The sequence below is a fragment of the Scardinius erythrophthalmus genome (assembly GCF_964197995.2).
Source record: "Scardinius erythrophthalmus genome assembly, chromosome: 18".
Lineage (NCBI taxonomy): Eukaryota > Metazoa > Chordata > Actinopteri > Cypriniformes > Leuciscidae > Scardinius > Scardinius erythrophthalmus.
In genome coordinates, this window is record NC_138238.1 from 37007927 (window position 1) to 37020855 (window position 12929).

General features: G+C 37.3%; 1 protein-coding gene across 1 annotated transcript in view; it reads right to left on the reverse strand.

The window, feature by feature from the left end:
* The window catches only part of mms19 (MMS19 homolog, cytosolic iron-sulfur assembly component), a 31286-nt gene that overhangs the window by 1570 nt on the left and 16787 nt on the right, over positions 1–12929 (reverse strand). Inside the window, exons 19-30 of the mRNA XM_081393562.1 lie at positions 10689–10856; positions 10502–10586; positions 9307–9409; positions 9017–9091; positions 7534–7660; positions 6701–6807; positions 5899–5955; positions 5635–5821; positions 4906–4988; positions 4662–4826; positions 4508–4567; positions 1422–1522 (exon numbers count right to left, since the gene is read on the reverse strand). Of these exons, the coding sequence (XP_081249688.1) occupies positions 1422–1522; positions 4508–4567; positions 4662–4826; positions 4906–4988; positions 5635–5821; positions 5899–5955; positions 6701–6807; positions 7534–7660; positions 9017–9091; positions 9307–9409; positions 10502–10586; positions 10689–10856 (1318 nt within the window). The remainder of the gene's footprint in view (positions 1–1421; positions 1523–4507; positions 4568–4661; positions 4827–4905; positions 4989–5634; positions 5822–5898; positions 5956–6700; positions 6808–7533; positions 7661–9016; positions 9092–9306; positions 9410–10501; positions 10587–10688; positions 10857–12929) is intronic.

Below are 12929 nucleotides of genomic sequence, written 5' to 3' on the forward strand. Positions count from 1 at the left end.
ACATACCAAAATTTTATTTCAGAGTGAACTATCCCTTTAAAGGGTTAGTTCACCCAAAAATGAAAACTCTGTCTGTAATTACTCTCCCTCATGTTGTTCCAACCCTGTACGTTCATCTTCTGAACACAAATTAAGATATTTCTGATGAAATCTGAGAGCTGTCTCACTCCTCCAGAGGCTTCTATGTTATTGAAACTTGCCGGGCCAGAAAAGTTAGTAAAGACAATGTTTAAAATAGTCCAAGTGACTACAGTGGCTCAACCTTAAGTTTATCAAGCGGCGAGAATACTTTTTGTGCGAAAAACAAAACAAAAATAACGACTTTATTCAACTATTGATTTTCTTCTTTGTTCCTCTGAGTGAGTTCACGTAGTGTAACAGAGCAGAACTTCTGGGTTGTACGTGAGAACGTAGGCTCACTATTGGCCAATGCTGGTCATGTGTGTGATGCGTGTGATGCTGGCCAATAGTGAGCCTACGTTCTGAAGTACAACCCAGAAGCGCTGCGCTACATAAATGACCCAATGTAAATACACATTCATCTCTCCAGTGGTGAAATATCCCTTTTAAGGCTTTTAGGTCCACACATTTTGAAAAAAAATTTAAAATCGTTTACACGTCACTTTAGAAAGAAAGAGTGAGCATTTCTATTAATTGTCCACGAAATGATGCGCTCTGAGGAGGTTTGAGCGATCTCTCCGGTCTCACTACTATACCGTTATCCTTTCAGCCGGAGCAACAGAGGAAGCTCATGAGAAGAAAACGGGAGTTATGAGTTATACGAGTTAACCGAAGTGCATGTGTTTAATGACATATGTGGATGCATTAGTCCGGTATCTACAGTATTAACAAAGGCACAGGGAAGACACAGATTTTAAAACAAATAAATAACATTAAATAACATTAAAACAAATAAATACACGTTATTATCATGTATGATTTTTCTACGTTCTTCAAGCAGTCTCTGGTATTTTCCATAAACATAATGTGTATGGTTAGCATAAGTAGCATTTAGCTTTGTATTTAAATATATTTCTGCCTCATACGGTGATCAGAATCCCCATCGGATCGCAGGGAAGTTATTTCAAATGCTCGCTAATGTCTGAAAGTGAGTTTTGAACTGAAAAATGTTAAAAATGTTGAAGTTAGCTGGTAAGATAATATGTGAAATGTTAGCAGTGATGTTGACCGTCTCCTGACTCAGGTAAACTCTGTTCGTAACCACTCCTCAAGCCCCAGTTGGCCCGCGTTGAACCAAGGTATTCGGCGGGTCAAAAACCCCTGGCCGTTGCCTCAGAGGGAGCCCCGAAAGTGACGGTGGAAACGTGACTGGCCCTGGCACGCACTAGCACACTCGCTTCGGCCCGACAGTGAGAACACGGCGTGTGAAACCTGCAGGGTTTGAATGTGCTCTGCCTCACCATTGCCCTCGAGCCGCCACAGCCTCGTTCCTCACCAGCCTCTTTCTGTCATCCAGGCACACAGCGAGAGCTTTCAGCACTCTGGCACGGAACGGCAGGACCTGAACAGACAACAACACTATAAACGACAGTCAAATCTGTGACTTTAAAGTCAACGTGATTTATTCTCGTTCTCATCGTGCATAAATCATCTGAGCATGTTATTCTGAAGAAGAAATTATTTACACATTGCAGCCATAACTTTTCTCAGGGCTACAAATCATTGTCAGAAGTGCAATATAACAACATGTTGTTGTTTTTCTTCAGGAGAAAAGCTTAATTGTTTGGGATCAGTCTTAGATTAAGACTTTTTATTCAACAAAGATTCATTAAATTAATCGGAAGTGTCAGTAAAGGCATTAATATAATGTAATAAAAGATTTCCATTTCAAATAAATGCTGTTCTTTTGAGCTTTCTATTCATCAAAGAATCCTGAAAAAAAACAGAGATAACAAAAATATGAAGCAGCACAACCGTTTTCAACATTGATAATAATCAGAAATGTTTCTTGAGTAGCAAAACAGCATATTTTAAACTGTAACAATATTTCACAATATTATCATTTTTACTGTATTTTGATCAAATTAATGAAGCCTTGATGAGCAGGAGACCCCAAACATATGAATGGTGTGTGTGTATATGTGTGTGTGTGTGTGTGTGTGTGTGTGTGTGTGTGTGTGTGTGTGTGTGTATATATATATATATATGTGTATATGTATATATATATTAGGGTTGGGCAACGATTAATCGCATCCGAAATAAAAGTTTGTGTTTACATAATATATGTGTGTGTACTGCGTATAATTATTTTGTATATATAAATACACACATATGTATGTGTATATTTAAGAAACATTTGCATGTATATACTGTAGATATATTTATACATAATTTATTTTATATATGAATATTTTATATATAAATACCAAATTTTTCTTAAATATACACATACATACAGTATGTGTGTATTTATATAGACTAAATAACTATACACAGTACACACACATATATTATGTAAACACAAACTTTTATTATGGATGCGATTAATCACGATTAATCGTTGCCCAACCCTATCCACAACTTTCCTGCGAGTCTTAATGGGCGTCGCCATGACACTCGATACTTCCTGTTGCCGGTATCACAGTTCCGGTTTAGCCTAACGCTTAATGAAGCTAGCACACAAGGGATATCGCGTCGCGGTACAAACGGGTGAAACTGATTACTGACAAGTAGTAATGCTGACAGATAAGCAATGGCTCCTTGTGGCTCAACTTGTACCGTTGTGGGGTGCACAACCAACACGCGAAAACTGAAGGATTTTATGAATGGGAGCTGTTTCCAACATAAACGGACTCTCTACGCAGAAAGAGTGTTTCTTGTAACGCTACTTAGAAAAAACTGCAGTACAACTGTATATATATTTTTAAATGGTATGTTTATTGTTTTCAATAATTTTAAAATTAATTCGAGAATTAACTTGAATGTGCAGCAATTTGTACAAATAGAGTATGTAGGCCTACTATATTTGTTGTAGCCATTAAATAAGAGCATTTAGTTTCATATTTGTTCAAATTTGTAATGTAATATTTTCCATCTATATTGATTATGAAAAGTGAACACCATGATAGGATACATCGGGAGACATAGAGTGTGGGTCAGACATGATTAAACTTAATTTTCTTCATTAAGTTTTGTTTTGCCTTTCTTTAAAGTGAATTTCGTTTTGTATAAATTGTATCTTAATTTTAATACATTTTTCATCAACCAATTGCCTGGATTTAGAAGAAGCATATATATAGCAGACAATATAAATCAAGACATTGAGGCGAGGGCGCGGTCACTTGCATTGCACGTGAACAGGAGCGCATCTCTCATCGTAAATTAACAGAAACTCAGACATGAGAAATATAGCCTATCTAGAGAAAGCTTTAAATGTCTTTAAACGAAACAATTCAAAATGAAAAGAAATAGGCTCTCTGATTATGTAATCCAAGTTGTGCATTTCTCTCTAGGCTATAGGTGCGTTCACTACGGAGATGGCGATCGTCAACTTCATCTTTGCAACAGACACTGTCAGAAAAGACTAGTTTATTAATAAAAATCAATGCACGTGTCACCGGATTTACAAATGCACATCTTGCTTGTTACACGCACACTCACATATGTTGTCCAAACAACGAGATATTGTGTTGAAATAACATTATAACAATAATAAATCTTTAATAATATTTGATTGAATGCCGAATGTTGTGCTTGTTCAATTTTATAAAATTAATACTTTAATTGTGATCATTAAAATAATTGAATATTAAATATTAAGTGGCCAATTTTTGCTTATTTATTAAAGTATTTATATATAATATATCTAGCACCCCCTCAGCACATGTAAAAAAAATTATCTGGCGCCGCCCCTGGTTATAACGGCCGACGTATTAAAAATGGTTGGGTCTAAATTGGGCTCGGGCTCATAATTACAGTTAGTGTGTCGGGCCGGGCTCGGACACAACGGGCTCAGGTAGGGTCGGGCTTGATTTTTTGGGCCCGATCTAAGCTCTACTCGTCATTACCCAAGCAAGTTGTTTGGGCTTGTTGAGGCTCTCTGATAGCAGACTCTTCAGGCTAACGTAAACCGGAAGTTCGTTACCGGCTTGTTCTACGTTGCCATAGCGATCACGGGAAAGGTCAGAGTTCGGGAAAGTTGTGGATATATACGTGTATGTACGTAAATTGTGTAAATATGTATTTAAATTGTGATTTCAAGGGCTGAAAAATAATTTAATTATATATATATATATATATATATATATATATACATACATATACATATGAAAATTTAATCTCAATTTTTTAAATTGTGATTTCAAGGGCTGAAAAATAATTTAATTTAATCACATTAACAATGTTAACATTAACATTAAATCACAATTTCAAAAAAAGATTTGGAGATCAAAATATAATATAATACTTTTTAATGATTAATATATTTTTTAAATTAAGTCGAATAAAACGCTCAGCATCAATTAGCCCTAAAAACGTCTTCTCTTACCACATGTTCAGGCAGGCGAGAGAGAGCATGAACGCAGCGGATTGATGCAATTCTCACTTTCTGTCAGTGAAGATAAAGTCAAAATTAGGCAATCGCTGTCAACAGATCGACTACAATCACATGCGACTGCTCAGAGCACTGTTCTGCGGTGTACCATGTGAGGGCTGGAGGTGAGGGCCAGCATGCGTGAGAACAGCGCCTCCAGCTGGTTCCTGAGGGCCTCCGGGGGCTCCAGCAGCACCGGCTGCATGCAGGACAGGGTGGAGAACTGGACCTCTCGATCGGGACACGACAGCGCCTCCAGCAGGAGCGGCAGCAGCTGCAGAGAACAGCACAGGACACACTCGACACACTGCGAAACACTCCACACGTCTGAAAACACAGCGAACTCAACTCACTGCAGGAAGCTCTGAGAGCTGCACTTCTCGGGGAAGGTTGTTGACGATGTGTGACAGGGCTTTCAAATAACAAGACTTCTTCTCTGTGGAGCAAATGATTTACACAACCGGTCAAACGTTTTTTGACAACTTTTTTTTACCGCTGAACCATAAAACTGCAATATTGTGAAATATTATCACAATTTAAAATGACCGTTTTCTTTTTGAATATGTTAAAATGTCATTTATTCCTGTGATCAAAGCTGAATTTTCAGCATCATTACTCCAGTCTTCAGTGTCACATGATCCTTCAGAAATCAGTATAATATGATGATTTGATTATTTGTATTCAATTATTAATAATGGTTCTTCTTATCATATTCTTTTCAACATTGATAATAATCAGAAACGATTCTTAAGCAGTGAATCAGCATATTAGAGTGATTTCTGAAGGATCATGTGACACTGAAGACTGGAGTAATGATGCTGAAAATTCAGCTTTGATCACAGGAATAAATTACATTTCAAAATATATTACAAATAGAAAACCGTTATTTTAGATTGCAATGATATTTCACAATAATACTGTTTTTTACTTTTTTTTATCAAATAATGCCTTGCTGAGCATCAGAAACTCTTTCAAAAACATGAAATGTTATAATGAAATGTTGAGTGGTATTTGTAGATGCAAAGCAAGCGAAGTGATTTCGTCCTCTCGGTGGTTAAGACAGGAAGTGGTAATGGAGGTACCCTGCTCTGCTGAGTTGAAGCCTTCAACAAGTTTGCTTGAGTTTTCAGCAAAAAAGCGTTGTCTGTACATGATGCGCACGTCGGCGTGGCAGCTGCGATTGAGCACATCTGGAGAGTCGCTCATGAGGACGCAGAAGCCATCGGCTGCCTGAGATCCTAACTCCGGGTCACTCAACAGAGCAAAGAGCTGAAAGCAGAGGACAGAGAGAGACCACTCAAACACTGAGCCTCGGAAAATGACTGGGGTTAGAAAAAAAACCCTACCTTGTCAGTCAGGGCTGTTGATAGCGGATGGTACCGTAACAGGAGGGCTTTGGCCACCTATACAAAAGAAAAAGGTGGAAACTCAGTGCATCAAACAAGCACGTTTAAAGGGGTGGTTGAATATGATTTGACTTTTCTAACTTTAGTTAGTGTGTAATGTTGCTGTTTGAGCATAAACAACATCTGCAAAGTTACGACGCTCAAAGTTCAAAGCAAAGGGAGATATTTGCTTTTAAAGAAATTACTTTTTAAGGACTACAACCGACGGCTGGTAGAGACTACAATGAGCTTCTTCACGGGTTAGTGACCCTAACCCTAAAATGTACATAAAACCCGTCCCCGGAACACGATTTATAGATTATCAAGACAGAATATGCTAATCAATGACTAAAAGATAGTTAACTCCACATCAGCTAATACATAAAGCTCTGTGCCGGGAGCAGCAGCTCATTTGCATTTAAATGGTCCTACACAAAAACGGCATGTTTTTGCTCAGCCTCAAAAAGTGACAATTTTTACATGCTATATAACAAATCTGATATTGTTATATTTGCAATATTTGAGCTAAAGCTTCACATACACACTCTGGGGACATCAGAAACTTTTTATATCTTGTGAAAAGGGCATTATACCACCCCTTTAAGCTTTTGTTTGCCATATTTGATGTGCTCTATATGTATGTGTGTTGATCAGCATTTACGTGCATAAAATCCTGCATTTAATCTGTTCAAAACAGTGGAACAATGGAAGACCGACAGTTCAGAAATGAAAAAACTGGGTACTCTCTTGATCTGGTCATTACCCAGAGCAGCAGTGTGAAGGCTTGTGTTCGCCGGGAAGAGGAACCGTTCCCCAGCTCTACACTGATCCTCTTCAACACTCTCTCCAGCACTGCGTCAAGAGCTTCACCTGAACACACACACACACACACACACACACACACACACACACACACACACACATGGCATACGTGATATGCAGATCAGGTAAATCAACTCCAGAGCTCAAATAACCCACTCATTATTCCACTGACCTACATTGATAGAAAAGAGGCAGTGGTTCCCAAAGCTTTTGTAGAGATAAATATATTAAAGCCCCCACCAACATAAAGACTCGCTCAGACATGACCTTGCATGCAAAATCCTGTAGGATTTATTTGAAACATTTTAATTAATACAGTGCGACAAACTCTCAACTTCAACAGGCTTTTCTTTGTTTTTGTGATGTGCAAGTGGCGTCTTAACTTGTCTAGCTTCATACCATCAGAAGCTAATATTTTGAGGCATGCAACACTGTGCTCTCTCTTCATTACCCACCATTGTAATGGTGAATCCGAGAGCGAGGCATGCGTTATATATTCTTGTCTTTAGGCTGTCTATTCTTTTAATGCACTTTTAATATCAAGCACGTTTATCAGCAGTGGATTGCATTTTACAACACTCACTTATTCGACTGATTTGGATGTTTGGCTCAGGGAGGAACAAAAGCGCACCGATTTACCTCGATTATCTTTTTTTTCAATCATTAGAAGCCAAAATTGAAAATCAATTACGATTAATTGCACAGCCCTAGGTCATGTAGCACAAAATTCAGTGCATGTGATAAAGGAAGAAGACAAAGCCATCGTGTGTGTACCTGCCGGCCTCTTGTTGACCAATCCAGCGAAGCATTTCGCTGCAAACGTGTAGGAGAACAGGTGTGAACACGTGCAGATCAGATCTTCCAACTGGACCAGAAGCCTGTCAATCTCAGGGATATCCACCTGTTGTGGAATTGATGAAATTAAAATATTTTACAATAGCTACAACATCTGACATGAACAGCCCCATAAATAGTGTTTCTTGCACTCAGATTGCATTAAAAATATTTATTTTGGTTCAGCCAATGTGCAAGTCTCAGTTTCCATGAGAACCGCAGCTTACCAAACTTGTAATGAGAATCAATTATCCTGTGGTTTTCCATCTAAAATAAAGCTTTTTTTTATGTTTGCAAATTAAAGAGATAGTTTACCCAAAAATTAAGATCCGGTAACAGTTTAGTTTAGGGTCCAATTCTCACTATTAACCAGTTGCTTGTTAGCATGCATATTACTAGGATATTATTGGCTGATTATTAGTACTTATAAAGCACATATGAATGACCATATTCCACATCCCAACTTAACAAATACCTTACTAACTATTAATAAACAGTAATTGGAAGTTTATTAAGGCAAAATCGTAGTTAATAGTGAGAATTGGACCCTAAACTATAGTGCGATTTACTCATTTACTCGCCCTCAAACTGTTCCAAACTTGTATGAATTTATTTCTTCTGTTGAATACAAAAGATGATATTTTAAAGAATATGGTTGAGCAAACCATTGATGGAAAAAATACTTCAATGGGGTCCATCAACTTTTTGGTACCAACATTCTTCAAAATATCTTCTTTTGTGTTCAGCAGAAAAAAGAAAAAGAAAAAGAAAGAAACTCATACAGGTTTGGATCACCTTCAGGGTGAGTAAATGATGACAGGATTTTTATTTTTGGGAGAACTATCCCTTTAAGACAGCCAGAAATATTAGGATTACAATTTTACAATTTGTATTTTTAAATAAAAATATAATAATAATAATAATTATTATTATTATTAATATGATTTATATTATTATTATAGTCATATTTAGAAACAACTATACATATTACTGTTATTTTATTATGTTCATTGTTATTATATTTTTTGCATATGCTAGAATTTTTTAATTTACAGTGAAATTTTACAATAAAAATATAAAATAGAATGTAAATAATTACTATTATTATTGTTTTTATATTTTATTTATATATATATATATATATATATATATATATATATATATATATATATATATATATATATATATATATATATATATATATGTCATTGCTTACAATCATTAAACAAAAATGACCAAATTGTGCAGCCCTGCACAACAAACTTTCAGATTTTTTAAATTAAGTTGCATTTTAAAAAGTAATTGTGATTTATTTTTATTTTTATCAGAAAAGAGAATAGTGCAGCCCTACAATAACGAGCTCTGTAGAAAACAATGTACTAAATGAATATTCTGATGAGAGTGAGATAAGAGTTTAACTTACGCTGCGTGGAAGAGAGCAAACACAGGCCATCAGCAGACACACCAACTGAGACGGCCCCCGAGACTCTGCCTGGCTCTGTGGGAGAAGCAGCACACACACAAACCCTAGAATCATCCACAAACACTTGCTGAATTATGGGAGAACCTTGAGTAGATACTGATGATCCGAGAGACATTACACCACCATTCACAATCCTCCCAGAACAGAATCTCTTATAGAAGTCGAACTCAGTTAATCTGGATTGGCAAATGTAACCCTGACTATTGAGTGTGATTGATCTTGTCACACACCTGGAGCAACTGGATTTGGGAAGGGAAGGCATTCTCTGGCAGAAAGGACACATCTCCATCCAGGAACAGGGAAACAGCCTGGGCCGCCATGCGGGACGCTGATCTATAAGAAATCAAGAAGACTTGTATTCAAAAATGTGTATTTTTTTTAATTAAAGCTGGGTTAATCATAATGATCTATTTTAATCTATCTTCATTTTGATTAAAGGTGCTGTATGTCACTTTTTGGCTGTACTAAAGCCCAAAAATACCATAATATGTTTGCAGATATTTAGGAAACATTCTAAGTTCACATACTTGTTTCTCCGAAAAACAATGCTAAACAATGTCCGTTTTTGTTTTGGTCTGCGCTTGAACGGACAAAACAAACAAAATTATGAGAAAATGCCTGTTTTGTTGAGTACCCTTTTAAATTAGTTAAATAAAGTCTTAAATGTAGTAGAGTTGTGAGAAAATGGGATGTGTGTTAGATCCGCGTCATATGCCTCAGATCTTATAGCTTAAAGCACTGTTTACAAGGTTACATGGGTCAAAAACAACGAAAACAATTACTTTTTGTGCATTTTGACAAGGCAAGTAAAAATCTGAACTGGTCTGACTGGGCAAATAGACAATATTGAGGCCTGATATATTGAAGGGCAGGTAAATGTGACATTTATTATAATGGCTTTATGTGACGATTGGGTTAAACTTTATTTTAAGGTGTCGTTGTTACTCTGTAATTATACATTTAAATACTTAATAATAATAATAAACTACATGTACTTACTATAGGGTTAGGGTAGGATTAGGGTTTGGTTGAGGGTTAGTTGCATGTAATTATGCATAATTTACTGTTAATACTATAGTAACTACATATAACGTAACAATGACACTAAAATAAAGTGTTACTGAAGATTGTTTTAAGTTCACTTAATTCACAAGTTGTTTAAATGTGAAATTATTACAATATAAAAATATCAAAAATGTTAAATGTTAGGTGCAATTGAATTACAAAAACGTGAGAGTAATTAGATAATTGTTTTAATCGACTGGCGGCACTAATTCAAATGAATCAATAATGTAAATGGTATAGACTCAAAAAGCCTGTAATCAGAATCAAAATGAATCTTGATTCTTGAAACTGTCAATACCCAGCCCTAATTTCTGAAAGTCACATCAGTCACATATAATATAATATATGATTGTGGCTCACTCTGATTGTAACGCAGCACAGGCCGTGCTGATGACCGGAACTAAAGCAGAAAGAACGGCTTCATCTGTGAGAGGACTACTGTGACCTGTTGAACAAACCCACAGTTACATCTACAAATAGCACAAACACTAGCACACACCAAAAAATCATGACAAACACACACCAGAAAATCATGACAAACACTGACCCGCGTCTCTACTCTGCAGCGCTGCCTGTAACGCCAGTCCTAGAAGTCGTGGAATGATGTTGCTATGAAAGAATCGTCCGATCTCCTCAGTGTCACGTGCGTGCGCTGCTATCCGCTGCAAATTGATGCATACAGCGCTCACCTCCTCCACGGAGAAACTGCAGCTCCCTGAAAGATGAACAACATGTCTCTGCATTACATCAGTACATTAGGTACAGTTTTTCACTGTAAAGCTGCTTTGAAACAATCTGTATTGCATAAAGTCCTATATAAACAAAGCACTTGACTTTGTATCAGAATCAAATAATCAATCCATAACGTACAAGAAACTGTGAGATACTGCCAAATGTATTGACCAATCAGCAAACAGAACAGGAACAACCAGATTTATAATATTTATTACAGTGTTCCCCAGTAATTACCACTAAATCTGTTCCGCCAGAATAATAATGAACCGAAAATATTTTTATACTTAATATTATACCAGAAGATCTCTAACATTTTGTTTTGCACTTTTGCTTTAGCAAAGTATCTGTCAATCGAACTAAGTGTGATATGGCTTAGTGCACTTAATATCATATTATTAATATATAGGGCCCTATTTTAACGATCTAAGCACATGGTCTAAAGCGCACGGCGCAAGTTCACTTAGGGCGTCGGAATCCACTTTTGCTAGTTTAACGACGGGAAAAATGGTCGGCGCTCCCGGCGCATGGTCTAAAAGGGTTGTCCCTATTCTCATAATGAGTAATGGGTGTGTTTTGGGATTTACGTGCATTAAACCAATCAGAGTTTCATCTCCCATTCCCTTTAAATGCCAGTTGCGCTCTCGCCATGGCAGATTCGCTATTAACATGACGGAATTTGATAGTGGAAAGACCGAACGCGTCTCCAGAGCGCAAACGGATCCGCTCGTGCGCGAGGTTAAAGTGCGCAAGCAGAACATCTACAGGACATGCCGGATTCCACCATATCTTTATGTACACAATAATAATCTTTTACATTATAATCCTTTTATTTTAAATATTTGGCATGTTTGTGTGCCGCTGTGCGTCCCTGTGTGTGTAATAAGCAGTGTGTACATGCGTTGTGGACCCGCCTATAGGCGCACATTACTAACACGCTCTTTAAACAACAAAAAAATTATTGCGCCATTGACTTTAGACCAGGTTTCAGTTGGTCAATGGCGCAGTCTATTTCTGTTCCTCAAAATAGCAACGCTCCAACAATGCGCCAGAACTAGGGCTGCACGTTTTCAAGTTTTTCATTAACCGTTAACCGAGGCCCTTAGCGGTTAATACTCGGTTAACCATAGTGTGCGCGCCGCAACCCCGAGATAGGCAAAATTTGCGGGTGGGACATGTCCCCACCACTATTTTCTAAGGTCGATATTGTCACCACTTTTGAAACATCTCGCGGCATGAATACCAATACAAATAAACAAAACATCTTCAGTTAACTAGCAGAGCATTCATTTCGTTCGTTTTTTTTTTTTTTTTAGGCGATCTAGCGCTGAAATGTTTTGTTTTTTAAATCAAGTGATCAAAGTGCTCGTTGCCGCTGCGATCGAGAAGGGGCTTGTAAAACGTGCTGAGGTATTATTAATTCGTGGCCACAACAATTCACCTGATACTGATAAATATTCACCAATTCACAAAAAAAAAAAGGAATAAAAAGCTGTAGTCGGCCTTCACTGAAGAGCTATCTTCACAGGGACGAAAAACAGTTTAATAATTATTATTAATTCGTGGCCACGAAATAATTCACCTGAATATTCACCAATTCACAAAATATAGGTCTTTAGCATTCACTAATTAATAGTATCAAACTGTTTTTGGCCACGTTAAATCAAAATGAGGGAGGGAAATAGTTCAACGTGTCCACGATTTATTAAAACGAGGGAACAAATAAGTCGTCGTAACAACTAATTATTTAGATCAGTGGACAGGGCGCATAAGAACAAACAGTGAGAGAGCCCCGGCCGCGCGCGCGCGCACTCTCACCGCCTTCAAACAACACGAGCGCTGTATTGCTCTCTCTCCCTCGCGCATATCAACACAGTAAAAGGTCGGAAGACCGATTGTGTTTTATAGATTAGTAGTTTGTTCATATAAAGTGTTTGATTAGCAAGTACATGTTTAGGAAATGCATAATACAAATTGTATGGGTTAATGTAACGGTAAACGGACTCTGCGGGTAAAACTGTTGTGATGAAACTGCGCATGCGCGGGGTAAAACTGC